At 41.9% G+C, this 19,626-nt stretch overlaps 1 protein-coding gene across 1 annotated transcript; it reads right to left on the bottom strand.

The window, feature by feature from the left end:
• Nucleotides 1-12,732: 12,732 nt before the first annotated feature.
• LOC119726305 (alpha-1,3-mannosyl-glycoprotein 4-beta-N-acetylglucosaminyltransferase C-like) lies at nucleotides 12,733-17,477 on the bottom strand. Its single transcript, XM_038197955.1, has 4 exons — nucleotides 17,313-17,477; nucleotides 16,383-16,450; nucleotides 15,379-15,481; nucleotides 12,733-14,352 (listed from the first exon to the last, which is right to left on the bottom strand). The coding sequence occupies exons 1-4, from the start codon at nucleotides 17,419-17,421 to the stop codon at nucleotides 13,199-13,201; spliced, it is 1,434 nt and encodes a 477-aa protein (XP_038053883.1). The 5' UTR covers nucleotides 17,422-17,477; the 3' UTR covers nucleotides 12,733-13,198.
• Nucleotides 17,478-19,626: the final 2,149 nt, after the last annotated feature.

Raw genomic sequence — 19,626 nt, 5'->3', positions numbered from 1 at the left:
TTATTTAACAGTTGTTTTTCTGTTGAACTTTCTGTAAAATTACAGTAGATGTTACTGTTTTCAGATTTTTCAGTAAATCTACAAAATAATGTGTTGCTGTATGTCTACGTACAGTTTTCTCCATTTCTCTGTTTGGTTACACAATATTCGCTGTTAAAATAAGATTCTGTGCAGGTGTGGCAGGGCCAGGTTTTACTTGTATCTTTTCATGTGTTTATAGTGTAGTACATAGGAGTAGCTCCCCTTAGAAAAAGAAAAGAATTTTTGTTTTAGTTTAGATAACCCCCCTTTCTTGGTAGTGTGTCCCCCTGTTTATTTTAGCCCACAAGTCCCCCTATATAAGCTGACACATGTTCAAGCCGCATTTAGTTCAACCAGCAGATCAGCAGAGACACATTGATGTTCTTCCTACCTGGAGTGTGTTTTGCTTGAGGTTTGTCTGCTGTTGGGGTCATTGTTGAGTTTTCTTTGCATATATTTTCCTTGTACCCGAGCTGACTCAGGTACGAGTCAACTCGGGTCGTACCCAGGTCAAGTCGTACCCACGTCAAGTGGTACCCGAGTCAACTCGTACCTGAGTCAACTCGTACCTCAAAATATTTACATACAATATTTTCCAAAAAAAATCTGTGAAACGGAAAATAAGATGAGGGATTTTGCCGTGCCTGTAGCTGTGCGCACACTCACTGGTCAACGTGGACATATTAAAGTGTACGGTGACATCGGGTTTTTTCCAGGCCTGTGTCCGGCGTCAGTGCCTTGTTCAAGATTAATCTTGTTCAATGCATGTGTGGTGTTTTAGTTTGACATACATGTATTTAATACGAGGATAATTTTCACACTTGAACTATAATTATTTTCGACCCAAAATATGCATGCTTTTATCACTTTATTTTATTTTTATTTTCTACTGATGATCCTGTGGTTTTTTGATGACTCATTTGACTGTGCTGCTCCAAACGATTGATCAGATTATGTTTGCAGTCCTTCCTCCACGAATCGATGTCAATTTTTTAAGACGATTAGCATTTGTTAAAGATAAAGCTGTTGTTTACCATATCGTTTCACTTTGACGACTTTCTTGACGCCTCAAAAGTGGACAAACAATTTTAAACATCCTCAATTTCATTTAGCAAACCAATATGGTAGTTGTGGCTGTGCAGCGTCCGGAGTCGCGCCACCAGATGCCAAGTCTCCGTCCGCCAAGATGGTTTAGAGTTCTACACCCCGTGCACACCCATCCTGCCCGCCGTGGGATCTGTTGCTTTCCAGACCATGGCCACTGTGAAGAAGGCCGCTAGAGAGTCAGTGTTCCGCCCAGCATGTGTCATCGTGAAGCAAGTCCTGAGTGAGACTGCCACCACTGCCCCCTCCAGCTGCCCAAACCCATGGTACCTCAGACGCACTGCAAACCGCGTGCGTCAAAGCCAGCGCCCTCCTGAGCCAAAAGACCTGGACTTTGATGTTGCTTCGGACTTCATCCCCGCTAGTTTCCTGCAGAAAGACGTTCGAGTCGGGGAAGCGAGACACCTCTTCTTCTTCACTGATGAACAATATGCTGTGCTTGACTCTGCCAAAACATGGTACCTTGATGGCACCTTCAAGCTTGTCCAGCGTTCGTTCATCCAGCTTTTCTCCGTGCATGCCTTCATCAAGGGTGACTGCAGCGAAATCAAGTAGGTACCACTTGCTTTTGCCATGATGTCCAGAAGAAACAAGGACTACAAAAAGGTACATGTAATGACATTGTTCAAATTTTCCTTTATTTTTTTTTTGAAACTTTTTTGGGTTGTTTCGGCCCTTTTTCTCTGAAAGTATCTCACTTGGAAAATTCTTTGTTGTGAACATCTTCATATTTAGTTGAAAATGTTTTTTTGTACTTAATTATTTTTGAAACTTTTTTTGTTGTTTCGGCCCTTTTTCTCTGAAAATATTGCACTTGGAACATTCTTTGTTTGTGAACATGTTCATATTTAGTTAAAAATGTTTTTTGTATGATTTTTTTTGTGATCCGTGGACAGATCGAGTCGGGGCTTTGGTCTGCCATCCGGAGCATCTTCCCCAGGGCCACATTGCTGGTTGTCTTTACCACTGGACGCAGGCAGTGTGGCGCAAGTGCCAGAACCTGGGACTTCAAGTACCCTACATATGTATGCCACGGTTCCGCGGTGGCAGATCTACATCAGGCCGTTGATGTCACTACCTTTCTTGCCACCTGAGCACATCGCAGCTGCCTTCGCTCATCTCAAGGTCCAAGCCAACAGTCAGCCACTTCTCCAACTCTACCAGTACATCGAGGGCACATGGATGGAGAACGACGCATGGGCGCCTTCGAACCGGTCGGTTTTCATGCGGAGTATCCGCATGAATAACGACGTGGAGGGGTGGCATCGACGGAGCAGGGCAACACTGTGTACAGTTTTACACTGTCGTCAAGCTGCTTCACACAGAAGCGTCACTAGTGAAGCTCCAGATGCGCCTCATCAAGGAATCAAAACTGAAGTGCTACCAAAAGAAGAGATTCAAGACCATCCAGGGAAAGCTCTTCAAGTTGTGGCAGCGCTACCAGGTGGGGGAGCTCAAGACATCCAGCTTACTTGCAGCCTGCAAGCACCTGACTGGGCCAGCATTGTAGACAGCCGGAACATCAACATAACACAAATGGGCCTTTTGAGGGCCAACCCATCATTAGAGTACGAGCCAACTCGGTATGAGTTGACCCAAAATCTTTTTATTTGAGTCTTGATTTTCGTGGCTTTGATTTTATAATTATCTGGTCATTTTGGAAGTTCTTGTAAATAAATTTTGTTTGTCTTTTTTTTTTGGTCTGAAAACTGCAAGTTTGTCTCTGGTCACTATTAATTAAATTTCCTCGAACCGTTCCTTTCAAAGATCCTGAGTTTAGTTTAGTTTGGTTAGTTAATCTCCATACATAGTCTGTTAAGTGCGAGTTTCCCATAGTGTGTCGTTTTTCTAGGTTACTTTTTTTAGGATGTAGAACTGGAAGAACGGTTGGTAACAATATTTGTTGATTTCTTTCTTTTTTGGGGGGGTCCAACTGGCAGAAGCGATTCTACACAAACATATCACAAACATTTACCTCTGTTTAGCTTCTCTGTAAGTGCTATTGTTAAATAGATGATTTGGTTGCGTTCATTCCATCTAGGATTGATGACGATGCTGAGAATGAGGGTACTGATGATGTTGAAGAGGGAGAACAGTTGGTAACAATATTTGTTGATTTTTTTTTGGGGGGGGGGGGAGTTTTCCAACTGGCAGAAGTGATTCTACACAAATATGTCAAACATTTTCACACATAACACACTGGAGCCTGCAATCCTGAAGCAGTTGTTCATGCAACACCTGCCAACAAACATCCAACTGATCTTGGCCTCGACAAGCGACGTCGACATCGCACAACTCGCTAAGCTCGCGGACAAAATCGTCAAAGTTTCCCCGTCACCAGCTCAGGCCTGTGCTGCCGTTCCAGCACCGGCACGTGTTGCTGCAGTCAAGCCATCCGCTGCATCGGAAATACAGTTGCTTCAAGCTCAAGTCGAAAAGCTCACGGCCCAAATGGAGTTGTTGGTGCGCCAGAACCAGTATCAACACGGTCGGTCGAGGAGCCGCAGTCGCGACCAAAGCCAGCACAGACGCGATCGCAGTTCTTCCGCGTCGGGGGACAAACCTACTGATTCCTGCTGGTACCATTGGAACAGTGTTCTAGCCAGGCATCAAATAGCGCTAGCACCCGCTACGCTTTCGGAAATAAGCGCTACGCTTAAATCGCGCCGCTACGCTACCGCTACGCTACCGCTACGCTACCGCTACGCTATAAATTTTGGTTGCGAAAAAAAAATATCTGCCGTTTGTTCGTATACAAGCGCAGCGACTTTGAGCATAGCGCACTGGCCGTACGACACAGCGAAAAATAAACAACGATCCCACCGCACGTACCCCTTAGGATACCCCTACCGTGATGCTGCGCCACACGCATTCGCTATGATAGCAATAAGCACGTGCTGTTTTGTGCTGCGTAGATACAGCGCTCCGTACGGAAGTACGTGGACCACACCATTTTGCGCTATCGGGTGTGCTTTCCTAAGGTCAATATTTACAAGCATTTCAACTGTTTTAAAATTATAAATAATACTTTTTATCAAGTCCGAAACATATAACTGTTTGAAAATAAGTCCTTCAACGTCGGAACATAATTTTCGTAAAGGATTTATTCGAGAAACGATGTCCAAAGAAAGGTTAAGCACCCCTACGATATCAATGGATCCGTCCCCAAAGATGGCCGCACGTGAAGAATTCTTCTCGAAGAATGTCGCTGTCGAAAATTTGGATTTTTGACTACACTACTCGTTGCTGATAATAACAGTTCAATAAGTTTGGTAGTAAAAACGGATCTGTTTGTTCTTAGGACAAAACCAATCAGCAAGTATTGCAACAAACAAGTTTTTTAGCGCTCCATGAATGCGTAGCTTTCTCAAATGCTGAGGGAAATTTGGTCGCGTAGTTCGCCGGCGTAGCTGGTGTGGGCTGGCCCGCGCCGCGCCCGCACGCCGGGCCGGCCGGGGCCGTCCGCGGCCGGGATAGGAAGCAATTCCCGGTGATTATTTCTCATCGTCATTATCTACAATTATATTTTTTAACATAACAAAAATGAGATTTCTCCTTCACATTGTGTTGTAGCATATTGAAATTGCAATCGCCGACGACTTTTTATGTCTGAGACCTCCATGGTTTTACAATTTCTCTCCCTGCCGATCGGATGGTTTTATTTACAAATTTAAAATGGGAACTACTGCTACTACGGCAGCGCTACACAACACAAGGCTTCTTGAAATATGAAATGTTGATGCGATTTGTTCTCACACTTAATATTGACAAAGTAAATCCCAGTTTTTTATAAAACATTGAGGAACTACTAAAAAATGGTTAAACATCAGAAAGCATCGATCTTGGAACAACTTATACATTGTAAACGTAATCTAAAATTTGGTGCTGAGGTCAGCATTCTCCCTCCAGCGCCACGAGACAAGCAGTGCTGCAGGAGTGATTTTGTGCTCGAGGCAGTCAACAAGACACAGATTCACACATACGGTGAGCGTTCAATGACAACTGATTTGGGTCTTAGGCGTACATGCAGGTGGATTTTGACAATTGCTGATGTACCAGTCGCAATTTTGGGAGCAGATTTCCTACGCCATTTCGGGTTATTGGTCGACATGAAAGACAGAAAACTCATAGATTCAACGACTAGTCTTAGCATACAAGGCATTGCAACAAGCACCAATGTTCTCAGCCCTGTTTTTGCTGGCCTATCCCCGAACACTCGATACACAGCCATTTTGGGTCAGTTCCCTGACATTGCCAAACCTTGCTTCAAGGATGCAATACCTAAACATGATGTCACCCATCACATCACAACAAAAGGCCCTCCTGTATCCGCCAGGCCACGGCGCCTTGCTCCGGACAAATTGAAAATCGCCAAGGCGGAGTTCGACCACATGCTACAATTGGGTATCATCCGTCCCTCCAATAGTAGTTGGTCATCGCCATTGCATATGGTGCCGAAAGGAACACTGGGTGATTGGAGACCATGCGGGGATTACCGCGCTCTGAACAATGCATCCGTCCCTGATCGCTATCCAATCCCACATGTACATGACATCACTTCGTCTTTGCATGGCCAGACTGTTTTCTCGAAGGTGGATTTAGTCCGAGCATACCATCAAATCCCCGTGGAGCCGAGTGACATTCCGAAGCCGGCCATCACCACTCCATTTGGCATGTTCAAGTTCTTGCGCATGCCTTTTGGATTGCGGAACGCAGCCCAGACATTTCAGCGTTTCATTGACAAAGTGTTGCATGGGTTGGATTTCGTATACGCCTACATCGACGATTTACTCATCGCCAGCCATAGCGAAGAGGAGCATGAGTCACATCTTCGGATGCTTTTCGAACGACTTGATCAGTACGGTGTTGTGGTGAATCCCGCCAAGTAGGAATTTGGCGTGCCGTCACTACACTTCCTAGGCCACCAGATCGACCAGGACGGTATTCGGCCACTGGACTTTTATATTCGTGTTGCACTTCTGGGAACTCAAGAGGTGAAGGATATAGAACTTTGCACAAGTATCACAAATGCTGCCTGTACTTTTTGGATCTGCTGGACCATAAGCAATTATTGTGATATCTTACTGGAAATATTTCCCAAATTATTTTCTTTAAATGTTTGAATTCAATTCATTTGAGTCTATTAAACGATGTCACCAAACTTGCATATGTACCAAGTTTCATGATCAAGTTTCAAGAAGAACTGGCATTTGCAAAAGAATAACAACATCAACAACAAAAGAAGAATCCTTAAAACAAATTGTAATACCAAATAGGTGTTAGGGCTTCACCTGAAGTTTTGGATTGAAGCAAGCCATAAATACAGGCAACTGTTGACGATATTTTCTTGTAATTACACGTACAAGAAACAATTAGCTAATGCCAATTTCACACCCCCTTTTTTTTTCTATTTAGGTACAGGTTTGCTTGCAAGCCTGAAAGAAGGCCGCAACTGCATTGCAGTAGAAAAGGATAGCTCTAGACAAACTGTTTCATCTTCTGGCTAGATACAACTTGATGGCTGGCGACATGAATAGCCAAAGGTCTTCTGACAGCCAGGAGACACAGATTGAAGAGGACAAGAGTGACAGTGACAGTGAGAGGGTCTTGGAGGACTTGGAGGAGGAAGTTGTTGCGTTTAGTGACATTCCTCCAGAGATACATCTACAGAGTTGGGTTTTAGGTACAGTCACACTGTCCAAATAACTCTGTAACAATTAGTGTTTAAGAACTGGATTGTTTATAAAGTTCAATACAGTCACCTCTCTTTAATACAGACTCAGCCGGGCCTAACTAAAGGAGGACTTGTATTATTATACCGGTATGTATACCAAAGCTTTCTTTTGTGGAAGATTTAAACCAACAAGATTCAGCTATCTCTACCTATTTGTCATCGAAGTGCGACAAACTACATTGCCTCAAAATTATCAAAATTATCTCTGAATGATAAACTGTCTTTTCTTGTCTCCAAATTTTCGTTTGATGACGTTCAATGTGTCCCCAACTGTATTGTAACAACTCGGAATGGGCTCGAAGACGCAGATCTTCTTGAAGAATGTTTAGCAGCAGATGCTGAAAGTCTGTATGCAGTTACTTGTTTTAACTTTACAACATGTGCAACAATCTGGAACAGGATCAGGAATGAGGTACATTGTGTAAAGGTGTTAACTCTATTAGTCTGCTGGCGACTACTACCGTACCGGTATTTGCTCCACCAGTTTCGAGGTGCCTTGATTGTTAGAAGAAACTCACACGTAATCATGAGATTAAGACAGTGATTTTTTTCTTTCACTGGTGTTGATGAGTTTGCAAAGAAAATTACTTTGCGTTGACATCCGTGCAAGTTAGTGTATAATTGGTACGAGTACCGCAGCAAGACAATGTACTAGAATGGTGTTCCGTCGTCTGTGACGGAATGGGCCTCTATGTTTCATGCTCAACACGCTCTGAAGACCAATGTGTACAAAATGTTTGGGTAAAGAGGACGCTCATAGAAAAGAAGTCACCAAAAATCCAAACAAAAACAAAAGTTTTTCCGAAACTACATACATGTACATATATGCTGCTAAGACTAACAGCTACCTGTATTGTTCTTACAAAAATTGCAACGAGGGAAGTTATTCCAAGGTGTTCAATCAACTAACTTAACTGATTTGCGTATTACAACCTTGCTGAGACTGTGTGTACACGAGAAAAAGATGTAAAAGAGACACGGTGTTCCCTGTTAACAAGTTTTTCATAAGATGTCACATTTTATGTCACGTACTGACACAATTTTGTTTTTGAATGCAACTCACACTAAAGCCCGCTTCATGCTTAACGCGAAAGTATGTGCGAAGCGAAATTCATGTCGTCAACAACGGTCGACGTGCTTCGAATGTATTGTTGACGTCATGAATTTCGCTTCGCTTTCGCTTTCGCGTGAAGTATGAACCGGGCTTAAAGACTAACAAAACTGAATTTTCATTGAAGACCAGTGACGATACTACGTCTAGAAGGCAAACAACTGCAAACCATTTATCAATACCTCCTCCCCATGGAGAGGTTTGGTGAATTCCTGAAACAAGAGGACCAGCAAATGACAATGCCCAAAATGCGTCAGGCGATTGGCAACAAAACAACGTTGCTTGCAGAGCACTTCATGAAGAGTGTGCACCATGGTATTGTTGCAAGGGCAAAACACAACAAGCTAGAAATCAAGAGTAAGTTTGTAAAGAATTTAGCATGAAGAAATTAAGTGGGAAAGGGCACATTATATCTAACATCACTTCTTTTAAACATCACTTTTTTTATGAAGCTACACATACCTGATGTACATGTATGTAAGTGACCTTAACCATATAAACGGTGTAACTGTCTTGCAGGAACACAGCTGACAGCTGACACTGCAAAAAAAAAACAGTTTAGCATCCCCGCCCGCTTCCTTTTGGCAGGCTGCAGGAAGGCTGCGTATTCTCATAATAATGGAGATACTTCTGACGCAGGCGCCCCATGCAGGTGTCATCCAAAATGACAGTCTTGGCGAGTTTCACCAAAGGAAGATACACACCATGCCTAACACTTTCGAGGAGGTAACATCGATACAGGTGAAATTCTTTGTGAAAGTTGACTGACCAGCCCAATGCTTTTTGCCAATTTACTGTTAAAAAAGAATTTTCAGAGAAAAAATTTCCAAAACAGACACAAAATTGTTTAACCATAAAATGGAACACGTCTGACAGCTGATACTGCAGCAAGGCTACGCAATCTCCTCATCATGGAGGTCATACTAACGCAGGTGCCTCGAACAGGTGTAATTGAAAATGCAGCTCTTGGCGAGTTTCGCCACAGACAGATACACACCATGCCAAACACTTTTGAGGGCGTATGAAAGAAGTCAACAGACAAATCAAAGAGTAAGACGCAGCAAAGATGGAAGCCAAACAAACACTTAGGGCTGAAATGATACACCTGGGTCAAGACAACTACAAGTTGCATTAATTTTCATCCAGATTATCATGCCACGTTACCTCTGAATTCCTCGCCCGTACGTTCATACTTGCCGGTTCTTTATCCTCCCTTATATTCCACATTTTGTTTTATAATTGTCCCTTTATTACCTTTACGTCAAGGCTGATATTCCCACAGCCATGTGAAATGTCGAAAAGAAAACTTTTGGACATCGGGAGAATTCTGCGAGAGGAAGCAGAAACTGTAGGAAACATTAAAGCCTTCATGGTTTCTTTGTCAAAGTTTTTTTCAGACAATTCAAATTTTCTCAAGTTTGCTTCAATATCTGATAACGAAAAGCTTTGCTTCCTTGTAACAAGGTTTGGCATTGAAAGTGTTCTCAGTTTTGTAGAAGCTACCAAGAGGAATACATGTACCTCTGGACCAGTTTTCAACTGAAGTGATAAGTGAAGGTGTTGGGATTCCTGAAGAACTTTGTGAACTGAAGTTGAACCCTAGCATTGCAACTTCAGAATTCAAGTGTACCTTCAAGTTCAAGTGCCGGACCCTCTTCAAGTTCGAGTGCTGCCTTACCTACTGTCAAAGAGTCAAGTGTTTTGCTACTTCTCCTTGCAGAAATTGTTTATTCTGCTTCGACAAACTATGGCGGCACCATGATTTTGTGAAGATTACGTTTTTCACTGTGGACGGACTGAAAAAGGGAAGGAAGCTGTCCTTGCGTTGCAAGAAGTGTGACATTACTTACAATTAAAGTGAGTATGGGAGCAATAGCGCAAGCTTGGCATTATACATTGAACCCAGAGATGCAGTAGAGGCAACAGACTGTGTGTTGAGAAAAGTGCCACCGCTAATTTAAAAAGGGCTTACCACTGCCAGGGCTAATGGGCTTACGAGCTGATATGATGGTGCTTTTACCAGGGCTTTTCACAGCTACATGTACATGTTCTGTGTACTATCCAAGCCAACCATGCCAACAACTTGAACTTGATAAATAAATACACCGTTTTGTGCCACGCCCAGTCTCTCCACTGGTCATTTCCTTCCCCCCTTTGCCATTCCATAACATTTTGTCTTTCTGGAGAGGAGATTGTTGGAATTACATTGCAATCTTACGTAAGTGTTATTATCATGATACTTTTTAGCCCCACAAATGTGCCAACTCAGCACCTACCAACTCAACAAGTGCCTTGTCAACTCGGCACCCACTAACTCGCCACTTTGCCAACTTGGCCCCCACCAATCTGGCACCTGTACAAAAACCAACGCTGCTGCTAGCCGACTCCGCACCTCGGATAGGAAAGAATGTACCGTACACATTTTCCAACAAAATTTGAAATGTTTCTTAGTTCCAAACTCAAGTCTGTCAACATTACTGACTTCCATTGAGATGGTATTATGATGTAAAAAGTGTCCTCGTTTTCACAAGGTGCCACAACTGTAGGGGAAGTAGGCCATTTTGCAAGGCAGAGCAAGAATGACAAGTGCAGTGTAAGAATGACAACGCATGCCCATCGCACTCCCTTCCGCTAGTGCCACAATCTGTTTCTACTTAAACTGACTCGACTTTGGTGCCATTATATGAGAAGTTATTCAACACGTGGCAGGTGTTTCCCGCCAGGATGAACCGGGTAAGACCCTTCTTCTCCTTGAGCTTGAGAGAGATGCATCAGATATGGTACCCGGTACTTCCGCCCAGAGGTGAGGTGAAAGCGGTGTTGTCTGGTCAGAATGTTGTGTTTGCTGTCTAGCGACTCACTTACGTTCATACAGACAGAGTCACAGGACTTTGCAGATCTCAAAGCCTGTGGTTAGTTGTCCTCTCCTAATAAGGATGATGGTGCACAACCTACAGGGATGGAAGGGCCTGCTGTAGCATTGCAAGAGGTACATGTACATACATGTATTATGTTTTTGTACATGGATGTACATTGTATCTTGGTTTTAAGTATATGATAGGCCTATTGTTTTTGTTTCCTGTGTTTTTTCTATAGTGAATTATTATTGTCATTTAACAGTTATTACAAAGAATACATGTATGCAGCATGTGCTTAAATACATGTAATAAGCATCATGTAGGCCTGTTTTCTAAGTGTTTCTTGCACATCATTTTACGGTAACATAGTGTTTTTATCAGCAATTTGAAATAAGAATAAAACTACAATGAAATTAAGTTATTTCAATGATGTTAAATGCAATTTTAAATTTGTATGGGGAGTGGTTTCGGTTGGTGGGTTGGTTTGAATTGGTAGTGAAATGGTTTCATTTGGTTTAAATTCGTCTGAATTGGTGGTCATTGGGCCAGTTTCAATTGGTTGGTGGGTTGGTCTCAATTGGTACTGAAATGGTTTTAGTTGATTCTCGAGTTGGTTAGAACTTTAGAAGTGGTTTTTAAAAATTGGTTTGTGAATTGGTATTGAAATGGTTTCAATTGGTCATGTTGGTTGGATTGGTCCCGTTGAGAAAAGATCCGGACTTACGACACAAACCAATTGAAACCAATTGGTTTCCAATTGGTTTCCAATTGGTTATTGAATATGTTCCAAATGGTAAATGAATTGGTTCCAATTGGTGAATGAATTGGTTCCAATTGGCAAATGAATAGGTTCCAATTGGTAAATGAATTGGTTCCAATTGGTAAATGAATAGGTTCCAATTGGTAAATGAATTAGTTCCAATTGGTATATGAATAGGTTCCAATTGGTAAATGAATTGGTTCCAATTGGTAAATGAATAGGTTCCAATTGGTAAATGAATAGGTTCCAATTGGTAAATGAATAGGTTCCAATTGGTAAATGAATAGGTTCCAATTGGTAAATGAATTGGTTTAAATTGGTAAATGAATTGGTTCCAATTGGTAAATGAATAGGTTCCAATTGGTAAATGAATTGGTCGTTTTTAGTTGGGTTTTTAACGACAGTCTCACTGTACAACAGGTATGTACCGGTACATGTACATGTACCGGTATATTACTAAGAGGGTTTTCAATCTATTAGAGTTATGTATTGTAAACGTTAATTCACTCTTTTATTTCTAGTCGGTTGGATTATTGTAATAGCCTCCTCTATGGATTGCCTGACGTTCAAATATCACAGCTTCAACGTGTGCAAAATTCCCGCGCCAGACTAGTCTGTAACGCTTACAAATACTGTCATATCACCCCACTGTTTTTTTATTTACATTGGCTTCCGGTGAGATTCAGGATTGAGTTTAAAATTCTGTTAATAACTTATAAAATTCTTTATGGTCTAGCTCCCTTATATTTATGCCATCTAATCCAAAAACGATCTTCATCCAATTACAATCTCAGATCTTCCAATGACAAAACACTCCTCAGTTACTCAGCAAGTCGAACCAAGGTCACCCTTGGTGATCGTGCATTTGAGTGTGCTGCACCTAAGTTATGGAATGCACTGCCATTAAATATCCGAGAAGCAAGTAGCCTGAATGTTTTTAAACAATTACTTAAAACTCATCTTTTTATGAGAGCTTTTTATTGATTTTTTGTACCCTGTATCAGTGTTCATTGTATTGTTGAATTTGCGTATACGTCTGTTTATTTTTTATTTTTTTTTATGACTGTAATGCGCATTTGAACATATTTTAAATGGAATTTGCGCACTATAAATTAATAAATTATTATTATTATAAATACCTTTCACTTAAATACCCTAACCCCCTAGGCCTTTCGCTAGGATGCATCCTCAATCCTGCAAAATCCTTTAACTTCCTCCAAGTGAAAATCGAATACAGCCTCAATCCTCCGGCTTACTTCCACATGTCCTAAGTGACCTCCGCCTCCACCGTTGTATGTAGATCGCTTACGTGATCCTTAAGCCCGAAGGTAAATAGCCAATTCTAAATTAGAGAGTCTTGTCACAGTACTGAATAAATGTTTCAGTTGCCTTTGTTAGTTCCCAAAGTAAGTTTTTAAGGTAAGCTAAGAATTAAAATGTCCCGGTCCCGGAGCTATAAAATATGCAGCCATGGTTCATGGTGTTAGTATCTCTTGCTCATTTTGGGGTTTAGTTTCTAGCCCAAATACCTTGTGTATCATATAACTGTATGCGACTGCGTAACCTACACGTACCTTATGGGAGGAATTGTGGAATACACCTGCATGTAATCACCTGTGGACCCATACAGCGATCTCCTTGATCAACAGCCACTGCTGCTGACTTTTGGTGATGGTTATCTGTAAACAGGTCGTTTTGAAGTCCAGAGTTGTCTCCAAGTCACTGACATCCAATCGTCCGTCAGTGAACTTGCCGATGCTGCGGTAATCTGCACACCGCGGAGTCCCATCCAGACTGTGCATCATCACCACGGGGCTGGCTTCAAGTTTTCCCGACCTCAGGTAATCGTCCGGGTTTTTCTCTGACCCTGTTTCCATAACGACTCTTGAAAGGTGGGCGGGCGACTCAAAGACAAGCAGGAAGGTGTCTCCAGTGATGGGTGTCTTCCCCCAGAAGTAGCCCGGCTTGGAGCTGTAGGCAAGCTGAGGTGTGTACATACTGAAGGCTTCCATGCTGCTGTACAGCACGGCCGGTGGGTTGTCAGCATGATACTTCCTCGCGTTGTCCTCAAAGAACTTGTCAATCAGCTCCTGTTCCTTATCTCTCAGAGAGGACTTCATGCCAATGTGCTGGAAAAGCGATGGTGCATGTCTGAACGTCCCCTCCTGGGCATTTAAGTAATTGTAGTATTTCTGCAAGTAGTCAACAGGCTGGTCTTCGTAAAAGAAGAGCATGAACTGGGTCAGCCGGGGTAGCTCACTCGAACGGAAGAGTTTCCCTATAAAGCCCAGCTCCGAGAACTCCAGCGTTGTCCACTGCTTGTATGTCACCACGTCCAGGTAATTCTTAATCGACTGGACAAAGTCTGGAGAGGAGATGACATCATCTTCCAGCTGCAGGTAGTACTCCGACAGACCCTGGCAGTAACTGAACAGGAACGCATAGTCCGCGACTTGTTTGGCGCGCCACGACACGCGCCCCTTAGAGTCACCGAAATTCTGCTTGAGATTTTCCAAGGGAGGATAGAATGAGTTGGGGGCTGTGATGAGCTGCATGAAGCCAGAGGTAAAGTGTTCTCGGTAGGTGGACTCCAGTTCCACTTTAAGAAGATTGTTCAGTTCCTCATCAAAGTTGGCTGAGAATATTACGACTGTTACTGAGGCTTGTTCTTCAATGCTCGTACTTTGAATGATTGAGTCAAGAGTCTTCTCAAGATATGACTGCTGATGCCGCTTGACTGTTGGTATTCCTATCGTCAAGAAATCTGCAAGATGTGTACAAATGCTAACAATGACCAACAATAACATGGGGAAACTACACTTACAGTCCAGTACAGTGAATGGTGAGTTCAACATCATGCATCTTCCATGATTGTTTGGGTTTAATCATTTGAAAAACTTTACAGTAAACATGTATGTACAATCACTCCCTGGTAAATGCAAGACTTAAATTGGAAAGTGTCCAACACTGCTGTACATACAGGTACATATTAACCCTAAACACCAAAATACACCAAAATACAGCCAGTAATTTTGCATTATTTTGAAGAATTCAAATGCACAAGGCACAGATACAGGATTTTTGAAAAGGCCAAAAAAAAAAAGTCTTCGGTTTCTGGTATAGAGCTTGCCCAAAAAGTGGTGCAGCGACGCAGGTTTTTTTTTTTTTACCGGTTTTTTTTTTTGCTTCAAATGTGGGCTGATGACTGCAAACGGTGCCCGACTAAACTTAGTGCAAATATATGGGAGTCCAGAGAGGCCACATAATATAGCTTATTTTTGATCATAACCCATCTAAAAACACGTTAAAATTGTGCAGCAGCAGGATTCCAGTCAAACCAGTGAGTTTGGCGGTTTTGAGACATCATCTTTTATTGAAAAAAAAACTTTGTCGGTTTTGCCGACGCGCATGGCACGGTGACGCATGCGCATACCAGAAACCGGAGACTTTTTTTTTTGGCCAAAGGGCTTTCCTACCGTTTTGTACTTTGGCCCTCGAAATAAAGTATGTAAAAAAAATTTGGATGCTACCGGTACATGAACAATGGGCCTTAATTTGGACTGGCAATGTTTACATGTACATTGCACATCATTTACAAGTCGCTCTTATTAAATCTTCGTCTCGGGGACTAGTTTGTCAAATTCCAAAAATAACAGAAGCTAAAATTGACTATCCACTCTCAAACCATGTTATATTTGTAAATTATACCACTTGCCCTTCTGTTGGGAACAATTCACCCGTTTATGTCTGTATTGATTTTTACTACAAACAGAAGTCCATTATTACTTACCTTTAGTATGTTTGCGATGTCCGAGTACAATGGCTTTATTCCTATCGATGTGTGGTGAACTAGAACACAGCTGTGGCCTGGAGTCAGGAGACAAGACCTGAGCCTGCAATACAAACGGACCGGAGGATCCCAACTACATGTACATTGAGTCTCTAATAAGCAGAAAACTGTGCTTAGCACATTTTTGAGCTAAGCAGAAAATTAGCTGAGAACAATCAATATTACTGGATGTTTTTCTGAAGTACAACTTCCCGGAGCATACTATGTAGGGCATTACAATACACATAAATGTAAAATCTGTTTTGGTTTTCCACGTCGCCTGGTTTTGATTTTTGAAATTTCCCAGAAATGGCCTTCAAAACCTTTTTGTTTTCACTGACTTACTAATAACGTAAAATATGTAAAGTCGGTTAAGGGTACCTGGTTCCATAACCTGGAACCGGTTTCTGACATCAGCAGCCGGGTACTTGGCTGCCAGGTTCCGATGCATCCCTACACGTATAAAGGTCATATGAATTCTCCGCATATAAACGTAATAGTGTGAACAAAGAATGGGACTGGCGCTCCTCCCAATAGGTGAGTGCGGACATCCAGGAGCTTTGGTCATTGCCTTGTCTACAAGGTCCCAGGTCTATTTACTAAAACCTCAATGGTTTGGAGTGGCAAATTGTAACATAATACGGCCCACACCTATGTATTTGATGTGGCACCTCCCCTAATGTCCATGGTTGTTGAATAACAATCATAAGATCCATGTTATGAAACAGGCGTGCAACTGGGAAATCACACAAAAAAAGAGGAAATTCAAATTTTTCCCAGACTTTGCACAGTGTTTTTTCTATTTTCAATGGCACACATGTGAAGTAAAAAAAAGAGGAAATCAGCTGATCCGAGGAAAAGTTGCATGCCTGTATGAAATCAGTTATGAGATATCACAATCTTACATTGTCCTACATGTACCGGTATGTTCATGCAGGCTTGTACAAAATAGCCTAAATGTGTACCTGCTGTTGTACATGTTCTTTTGTGTGTGAACTTCTGAGAGTATCCGACCTCTCCAGCAATTGAACATCTGGAACAAAAGAAAAATAACGATTCAATACAATTTACTGGATTTTATCAATACACTGTACATGCATACTGACTGGAATGCATGACATGAGATTACTCACAAGATAGAATTTGCATCTGGTAATGTATGTAAATGGTGACTGCTCTATGTTCCGACACCCCTATGTTCCAACAACCTAGATTGTGTTACTCCCGGTTAGGGTTAGGGTTAGGGTTAGGGTTAGGAATAGGAATATGTGCAGTCGGAACATAGGGGTGTCGGAACATAGAGGTGTAACCATGTAAATCGCCCTAACCCTAAGCCTCCCAAATCCTCTTTGCAAAATGAAGGATTTTGAAGGATTGAGGTTACATGGCAAAAGTGTGATTGCTGATTTCAGAGGATGAACTGTGTCAAGGTCTTGGGCCAGACCTTGTGTTGTTTTTGCTCAGCCGTTCATAAATTAAGGCCTATATTATACTTGAAATCCTCCACACTGCTCCAGGATGTCACTGGCTCTGCCTCAACATATTGACAGTGATTGCTGGAGGATTTTGCAGGATTGAGGCAGTGGTCACCCCTCCAAGGACCGCATTCAAGAAATAACGGAGGATTTTGCAGGATTGAGGTTAATGCTATTCTTACATGGAAGCAGTTGGTGGATTTTGCAGGATCGAGGTTACATCCTAGCAAAAAAGCCTAGAAAGTCAGGGCTAATGTTTTTTTTCCCTTCACCGACACACTACTGTATACTCTTTCGAATCATTGTTGTCGCGAGTGATTGTGAGAATGATTCACCCACTACTTGGGGAAGGGGTTGTTTCTACAAACTGTTTATTCTTTACAGAATAAACAGTTACATGATAAATTGTTTCCAACTGACCTGATGTAGCATTCAAAAGAGTTCTGACCAGCCATATATTCAGAGCAAAGAGAATCAGAACGGCACAGATGAGCAGCCGATTCCAAGTTCTTATGTTCACTCCTTGCATCGTGTCAGAGACGTGTTACCATGGTTACACTGCTGTAAAACGACCTGGCATCTTTCATATTCTAAAAACGAATAATTCAGGCAATGATTAAAACTTCCCGCATGTTGTATGGATTCTGGAATTGAGGACAAAACGAAAATCCTACAAAAACAAAATATAATTGAATCTTGCATTGGATTTGTTCTTTTAGGCAATGATTTTTTTACAGCCTCCTCTTTGACGAGCAGGCCTACATTATGTATGAAATTACCAACATTGTTCGAGCAGCACGTGTGGCCTAATGGATGGTGCGTCTGATACGTAAGTAGTGAGAGCTCCCCGGTTCGAAACCCCTGTCGTGCTTATTTGACACTTTGTTTTGTTTTGTTTTTGATCGCAAATTCTTGTTTGCTTATTTTAAATTGACTACTAAAAAAGTACTAGCCTACATTTGTTTGCAGAGTATTTACTTTTTCCATTTCTGATGAGTGGCTTTGGAGAAATTCTTTAAAGGGAAATTAAGTCAGAAATTGTAAATGGTGTAAATTCCATCTCGTGGATACAAAGTCACAGCAACAATGTTGGCGTGGAACTAGACCCACTTACTAGGGCACTACTCCTGTTTTTGTCAAAATTATATAAGTGCGCCTGCACACAGTCAAACATGATACCGTGTGGCCGATCGCATCGCCGCGACACATGGTCGCATACATGTACACCTCATTTCAATTAACAAAAAAAACTTATCGGCCTAATGGCGGTGTAATGCACATTGCATGCATTTTTGGATACCTTGAACATTATGATTACATGTAGGTCTTATTCCCACAGAAATATATTTTAAAGCATATACATTCCAACAAACAATTTGGTACCGAAATCTGCATCTTGATAAAACAGATCGTAAAATAATTACGTGATATAAGGCACACATTATTTTTCGTGCTCCTTAATTCTGATTATGCCCTCTGATGTTTAATGAAAGTCGACCGAATGTAGCAATGTCTTTAGTTTTAGGGCCATTGATTCAATAATGTTACTTTTGCAATTGTACTTTGTATCAAGTCTGTAAGTAGCTATTGCCCATCTCTTTCAGAACCATGTCATTTGCAATATATTCCTCAAAACGGCAAGAACTGTCTTAAAACCTGGATAATAATAGTTGCTAAACTTTGTCCAGTACTTGAATGACAAATAAAACCAGAGATGTTCACTACTTACGTATATTTTGGCTTCATACTGTATGAGTATAATACTTCAATATTGAATATATTATAAACCTTTTCGTATCTGAAAAAAAATTGCCAGTTTTGCTATTGTGAGTTTCCTAGCGTTATGCATAAACATAACCCTAAGGATCATCCTAACTAGTCTGTAAGGCAATAATTTACTCTCTCTTCTGTGATTTCTTTCAAATTACTTTTTGGAAAAGCTTTTTATTTCTCCATATTAACTGCATTGAGAAGAAAGGCGATGTGACATCGATCATCGACGGTGATTACTTGACGTCGGTCCGTGCTGCATGGCGCATGCAAAAAGATACCAAGTTGGCATGGTTGGTTGCACGAATATTCGGCAGCGCGAATTTACGATAGGACCATTGATCTCCATAGTAGTAATCCTAGTACTATTACTACCGATAGGACACGCGTATACTTGCACGCAGTGAAGATTTGGAAAACTCGGACAACAGCTGGGTAGTACAGTGCGGGTTTAACGTTTGCGACCGCGCATGCGTGACGTGCGCGTGCTGTGTATGGTCAGTGTCTGTGTGTGACGAATGCATTTCAAACTTTCAAACCCTCACCGATGACTACGCGTGCATGCACAAGATGGAGGGGGCTGTGTCCTATCCAGTCTTAGGCCAAAAAAAAATAACTTGGTCTCTGGTCAGCGCGCACGTCAATTTTAATCATGCGCGTCGATCTTTTTTTTTTCCAAAATGTTTCGCGGTAGCTCCAACAGCGCCCTCTATTTCCGCACCTCCTCAATTTTTTTTACCAAAGAGCACCAAGGATGGGAAATTGCACCAAGGCAAATTATGGAGGACACCTACTCCTAGAACTATGAGGCTCCACGTAGTGGAGCCTCATAGGTTCAGAACCCCGCAAAATTGTTGTCAGCACAAAACACTAATTAACTACAAAAACGTCCATCCCAACCAAGCATTTTCCCATAGAACCGCTGCACAGTTTGCCCCCTAAACTCCGTACAATACCTCATGAC

The sequence above is a fragment of the Patiria miniata genome, unplaced genomic scaffold (genome assembly GCF_015706575.1).
Source record: "Patiria miniata isolate m_02_andy unplaced genomic scaffold, ASM1570657v1 HiC_scaffold_2, whole genome shotgun sequence".
In the NCBI taxonomy this organism is placed as follows: Eukaryota; Metazoa; Echinodermata; class Asteroidea; order Valvatida; family Asterinidae; genus Patiria; species Patiria miniata.
Note: the sequence above shows the minus strand (reverse complement) of the source record. Positions and strands in the feature narration are given on the sequence as shown.